This window comes from Maylandia zebra, linkage group LG4 (assembly GCF_041146795.1).
Source record: "Maylandia zebra isolate NMK-2024a linkage group LG4, Mzebra_GT3a, whole genome shotgun sequence".
NCBI lineage: Eukaryota > Metazoa > Chordata > Actinopteri > Cichliformes > Cichlidae > Maylandia > Maylandia zebra.
In genome coordinates this window covers 25,825,818-25,831,957 of record NC_135170.1, presented here as the reverse complement: position 1 = coordinate 25,831,957, position 6,140 = coordinate 25,825,818, and the positions used below count along the sequence as shown (strand labels likewise).

Below are 6,140 nucleotides of genomic sequence, written 5' to 3'. Positions count from 1 at the left end.
TAATTTGTATTAAGTCTTTATAAGTCTGTTAAAGATGTTTCCACTTTTTACAAAATCAAGGAGGGGAATCAAAAAAATCCAAAACACTTTCCCAATTCTCTTGGAGAATGCCCCTTTTTGTGCCTGTATGTTTCACTCTGGCTGGCACAATCTCACACTCCACTCAATACTGCTGTCTTCATGGCGTTTTGTAACAGTGGTGAGCAACAGATAAGGAAAGAGAGAAATGTGGAAAAAAATGAGTCATGAGGAAAAGAATGAAAACAATTCAAACATAGACTTGATGAAAATACAGAAACACAGATGGTTAAGGAGGAGGGCAGAGCAGGACATAGGAAGCGATACACAGTGTGCAGTATTGTACGCCATGACTGTCTCAGCTGTCCCGTATTTTTCACAACAGCTTTTCATTCTCTTCCTCTTCCAACATCATCTCTCCCTTTACAGTTTGGTTGGTAAAGGCAGTGGTTGCTGTTGGCACCAAGTTTAAGAAGGCAGCCTGAGAGTTCCTTTGCCCAGCAGGAACTGCAAGACACGGTCCACCAGCAGAGCAGCAACAAAGTCCACCACCAGAACCTGGGCAATGATGAATTTGAACTGCAAGAAGAAGAAGACAGGTCAATCAGGAGGTATATAATTATTATGAGGATATTAAAACAAAACAATGCATAGTAAAACAATGTCAGCTCACCTCAGTTGGAATATCTACAAGAGCAAACTGTTCATTGAATTCTGGTGAGGATCCAGTAAGAAGTCCGACAATTGCTAAACCTGACAAAGCGATACTCCACAGTAGAGGTCGATTCTCGCTAAGAGACTCCATGAAGGGGTGACCCTAACACGCACAAAGACAAATGCTTTGAGTCTTCTATATAAACGCTTTAAAGATGCAGCAATAACAAATATTAATACTAAGGATAAATACCTTGTAGTTAATGGCAAAGGTGGCCATCTGCATGGCCATTGACATGATGTACACGGTGCTGTTAATTAGACTTGGTTCAAACTCTTTATACAGATCTACAAACTGCTCCGCTCTGCAAATGAGAGGACACAATTAAAATCTAAAAAATTAAACAACTATACAAAACTATAACATTAAATAAATTAGGTAATGTAATCAGGTAAAAATTAGAAACAAATTAGAAGCAGGTTAAACCAGGATGGTAAATTCCTGGTTTAATTCTTCTTTTGCCTTTGCATTTAAAAGGCAAAAGAGATCCTCAGTCAAGTCATTTAAGAGGCCTGTGGCCCTTACAGCAAGCACATTTTATGCCTTTGGAATTGTACAAAGAACACATATAAAGCAACAAGTTACAAAAATTTGGAAGCTCTTTAGGAGACCTATGCAATAAGACATTTAAAGATAAATTAAAAACATTTTATATCCAGTTGTATAACATGCAGATAGGAAAGCAAAAAGTAAAGTAACTCGAATGATTTTCCCAGTTTAAGTAAAAAACTTCAATATCTGAAGAGCCTTAGAAAATGTTAGTACTTAATGAATATTTGATGTTGAAATGCCATTCATATTTTATTTTTAAATCAACTTCAAATTATTTTATTTACATAAACTGCTGCTGACTACTGATAGGACACCCAGTCTTGGCTGATTTTGGAGAGAGAAAAACATCTCTAATCTAGTCCATTACATCTGGAATTTATCTGTGAAAGAATGAAAGTTCAAACCATATCTGAACAATACTAACAATGTAAACAATTAACCATAAAAGCAGAAGTGATTTTATTTATTTGTTCATTAATTTTTTGTCCTGTTGTCCCTTTCTGTCCAAATTTGATTTACCTGGGCGGACTTCTACTTTGTGCCTCTTTGTAAAGGTAAACAAGACTGCAGAAGTGAACAGCAAACTGCAGGAGCACAGTCAAAACTGTATATAGATTGAAGATGTTTGGTAAGGGCCGCTCTCGAGACAGTGTTTTCAGTGGCTAGACAAAGAGGAAAAGAGGTTCTTAGTTTGACTGTAATTGAACATGGTGAACAGATGTCATGGTAGAAGAAAAACATTAGGTAAATATTCTCACCTTTGACCTAGAGATGAAAAGGAAGCATCCAGCCAAAAGGAGACCTTGCAGAGTTGCTTGGAAATCACTGAACTTCACTCCCTCGAGGTAGAGGACAGACTGACTGTAGGCTAGCACTAGAGCATTGAGAGCAAGGATCTTGAACATCTGGAGTGTTGTTACCAGAGTGCAACGGCCTTGCTTTATTACATGGCAGACTGGGGGCAAACACAAAATAACAAGTTTTAGAAATGGTTAAACACAGATGGTTTGATCGGTGTAGATTATGAAAAGAGATAAAATCAAAAGGTTGTGTAACTTACTGCACTGTATGGAAGAGAGTTTTGAGGTGAAGGGAGCAGCAATGGAGGCATCACCTAGCTTCACTACTTGTACCTGATCCTCTTCAAGTTCACGCAGGACTTGACTGATCCTCTCCTGTTCCAGAAAAACCCTGATATTAACACCAGTGTACTACAACTCTTATTACTCAAGTAAAAGCCAAGTTAATGACCTTTTCTAGGAATAACATTTTTTTAAATTACCCCTAGATAGATAGGTAATTACAGAGCAGAATAGACTAGCAGGACAGACTAGCGTGCTACATTCAGTAGACTAATGAATATAAATTGGTTTCAAGAAGAGTCATTGGAGTTTAAGCAAATTACAGTTACACACCTTTTGTGCTGCAAGCTGCTCTTCTCTCTGGGCCATCACCCGTTGTCTAGCGGCCCTTGAGCTCAGTTTGCCTCCTGAAGTGACAGGCGGTAAAGGTCTGGTTTCTGATGTGGATGACTCCTTTTCTCTTCCACGCTTCTTTTTTTCAGGCATGCGCTCAGGGGCATTGGCTAATAGTGCAACACCTGAGGGAGGAGGAAAAAAAGTAATCATTGCAATCTGCTGGTGTCATAAATGCTAACTCAATTATAGCTGATAAATCTTACCTATGTGAGCATGTTTCAGAGCTCCCACATCATTTGTACCATCACCGCACATCAGTGTCACATAACCCAGCCCCTTCAGACTGGTGATCACAAATTCCTGAAACACAATGGATGAGTAAAGTATTGTTACAAACACTGCCAGTATTTCCTAAAATACATTTCAACAAACCCCAGAGAAGTCTAACCAAATGTGTTCCAGTTACTACCTGTTTTTTTACAGATATAAAATGCCTCTGTTTTGAATGCACTACAAACAGACTTCTGAAACTACTACCTGTCTGTACTCTGTGATAGGTCCCACTGTAATATTCTCATTACTATTAAGAAACAATTAAGATTTTAAAATTTGACACCAACAAATTGATAACTAGTGCTTGACATAGACAACAACAAATGATTGCCACACTCCACTGAGGCCCCCCCCCCCACCCCACCCACCCACCCCTTTTTTAAAACCTGTTAAGCTACTTTCCCATGGCTGCATATAGAGGCACACTAAATGTAACCCAGGGATAAATTTCTATGAGTTGATCTTTTGAAATGTTTCAAAAGTATGAATCATAACACTATTAAGGGATCCAATGGTGCTTAGGGCCCTACCTTCTGTTTTGGACTGACACGAGCAAACACTTGAATGTGAGGCAACAGGGTGTGGAGTAGCCGGGGATCACAGCTCAATCTGGCCAGCCCTTCCCCTGTTACACATAAGTCAAACTCGCGCACAAATGAAGAAATGGATGGCGGGGGCAGTGGTGCACACACAGTGCCATCAATGGATTCCCACTGCCATGTACCTGGAAAAAAAACATAATTTTAATACATAACATGTTTTGTTCTTGATCTAAACACCTAGGCCGTTATTTGAGTAACACACGTAGTTCTATAATGCGATACTCCTCTTACCTTGATTAGAGCTTGGCTGTAATATAAGGGTGTGTTCTTTCTGGATGAAGTGGAGTTCTCTTGCTACATGACATGCCGTTAAAGGGTTATCACCTGTGATCATGACAACCTGAAAGAAGACAGATGTATTAAGCATCTTAAAACATTACTCAGTACATTTGTGTAATTTTGCAACATCTGCTTATTTACATGATGAGATGCTTCTTGGATCTCTCTGATGACAGCTTTGCTGTCATTCTTAAGCGGACAAGACACGACCATGAACCCAGCAAAATGAAGGTCACACTCCAGAGCATCGCGACTCATCTCCCGAACCTTTGTGATCACCCAGAAACAATCAGGTCAGTTTCAAACAAATTTATTTTCAGATAAGACAATATCTGAACATTCTGAGTAAAATGAAACAAGAACCTGCTGATGACTAAGGTGTCCCATCTCTTTGTAGCCCAAGGCCAGCACTCTAGCTCCCTCCCGTGACATTTCCTTGTGCACTTGGTCATAACTTGCAGGACATTCTGCAAACTACAATGACAGACATGTTAGGATATACTTGATTATGCTGTAAGACATGAGCATTTTTTTCAGGATGTCAGCCTATACCATTCCTCTGAGTGTCTCTGGAGCGCCCTTAACAGTTGATATGTAGCAGAGTTCAGTGGAGCCAAGTTTCTCGTAGGAGGCCAGGACAGACATCCTCTTTAGAGCGCTGGCAAAATGGAAACGCTGGTGGATCTTAAGTCCCTGGGTTTTAATGCCTCGTGGAAATACCTTTTCATCTGGTCAAAGAGACAAAAGTTAGCATTGTGTAAAAGACAGATGTACCCAAATACTAATATTTGCTGTAAAAGTACAATTGTATTTAAAAATAAGCATTGCTTTAAGATAAACTACAAGCTCAACACAACGGGTATGGTAATGCAAGCATGAGAAAATTTGAAAAGGAAACATTATTTAACAAAAACATGAGTCTATACTGCACATGTTCTGTCACACACAAGCCATTTCCCTGCACTGTGTATCTGAAGGGATTACTTTCTGGTACCTTTTGTAAGGGTCCAGTCAGCAGCAGTCAGCATGGCCTTCTCTAGTGGATCTCCAACTAGTTGTCCATCATCCATAGTGACCAGTGAGTGACAGGTAGCCACCACCCTGTGTGTCTCAACTGGAATCTCAGATACAGGCATCACCTCCTTCCCCTCTCTGTCATAAAAAATAAGTTCCACGTAACGTAAATGTATGTAAATATTAACCAACCTAAAGTACAGTGTAGTATGCTTTGTCATTGTGCTTCACAATTTTTGCTGTTATGGCAAAACAGTAATATCGGTGCTGAAAGTGTTTACCTAAGACCGGCTACTCCTCGTACTACCAGACTATCACTGGTGAGTGTTCCTGTTTTGTCAAAACAGCAAATCTCCACTTTCCCAGCAAATGGTATCCTGAAAGGCTCTGTGCAAAATACATCTGAGGAGTAGAAAAAGAAGAATGAAACATTGCTGTTACAAGTTTTGTTTTATAAGCTGCCTTTCCAAGTCTTCACAAGTTTTTACATCTAAATCTAATCTAAATGCCTAAATGTTTGAAACTGACCATCTAAACAAAATCATAGGAATTTGTTCAGCTTTTTGTTTTGCCATTTTTCTCTCTCATATGTAGCAGATAGCAAGAGACTGTCCGTGTCACATGGAAATACTGTGGGTGCATTCAGGCTTGACACAGACTTTGTGCTACGGAGCTGGCAGGGTAAAACTGGTTTAATATCTGATCAAACTAATGTGGCCATTTTCCTTTTCACATTCAGCGCTGATATCTAGGAAAGTTTAAGGCTATAGTGCACATCTTATATTCAACAAACAAACACAAGTCATGCACACAGACTTACAAAGTTTAGCTAGGGCAATAAGAGATGTGTTAACTGCTAGAGAAAGCTCTATGGGAAGTTCTGGTGGAACCACTGAGGTGAGGATAAGCGTGCACTCCAGAAAGAGCTTGTATCGGTTTCTGCTTAGGTCCTTGGTCCCTAACAGGATGAAAGCACAAGTACATTATTTAGATACAATTTATTCCAGACACATGACGTGTTAGTTATGAATTACATCTCAGTAAGCTCATTCTTGGCCTCTCACCTTCAACCCACACATAAACAGCAGCAGCAATGGCAAACACAAGAAGGAAAAGAATGAAGATGAAGGTCTCCAGGTTGTTCGCTGTCACTCTCTTCACACCAAAGAGAATTGTCCTTAACAGTTTACCCTAGAGGCAAGTTTGACA

The 6,140-nt window shown here is 39.7% G+C and overlaps 1 protein-coding gene across 1 annotated transcript in view; it reads right to left on the bottom strand.

Moving 5' to 3' along the window:
• atp13a1 (ATPase 13A1) overlaps positions 1-6,140 on the bottom strand; it is a 9,940-nt gene continuing 3,800 nt past the window's right edge. The window contains exons 9-25 of the mRNA XM_004559573.4: positions 5,996-6,122; positions 5,752-5,889; positions 5,213-5,333; positions 4,912-5,069; positions 4,470-4,645; positions 4,281-4,391; positions 4,059-4,184; positions 3,870-3,978; positions 3,567-3,760; positions 2,967-3,063; positions 2,701-2,885; positions 2,346-2,460; positions 2,044-2,240; positions 1,805-1,947; positions 926-1,037; positions 692-835; positions 1-597 (exon numbers count right to left, since the gene is read on the bottom strand). Coding sequence (XP_004559630.1) covers positions 487-597; positions 692-835; positions 926-1,037; positions 1,805-1,947; positions 2,044-2,240; positions 2,346-2,460; positions 2,701-2,885; positions 2,967-3,063; positions 3,567-3,760; positions 3,870-3,978; positions 4,059-4,184; positions 4,281-4,391; positions 4,470-4,645; positions 4,912-5,069; positions 5,213-5,333; positions 5,752-5,889; positions 5,996-6,122 — 2,364 coding nt within the window. The 3' untranslated portion in view covers positions 1-486. The remainder of the gene's footprint in view (positions 598-691; positions 836-925; positions 1,038-1,804; positions 1,948-2,043; positions 2,241-2,345; positions 2,461-2,700; positions 2,886-2,966; positions 3,064-3,566; positions 3,761-3,869; positions 3,979-4,058; positions 4,185-4,280; positions 4,392-4,469; positions 4,646-4,911; positions 5,070-5,212; positions 5,334-5,751; positions 5,890-5,995; positions 6,123-6,140) is intronic.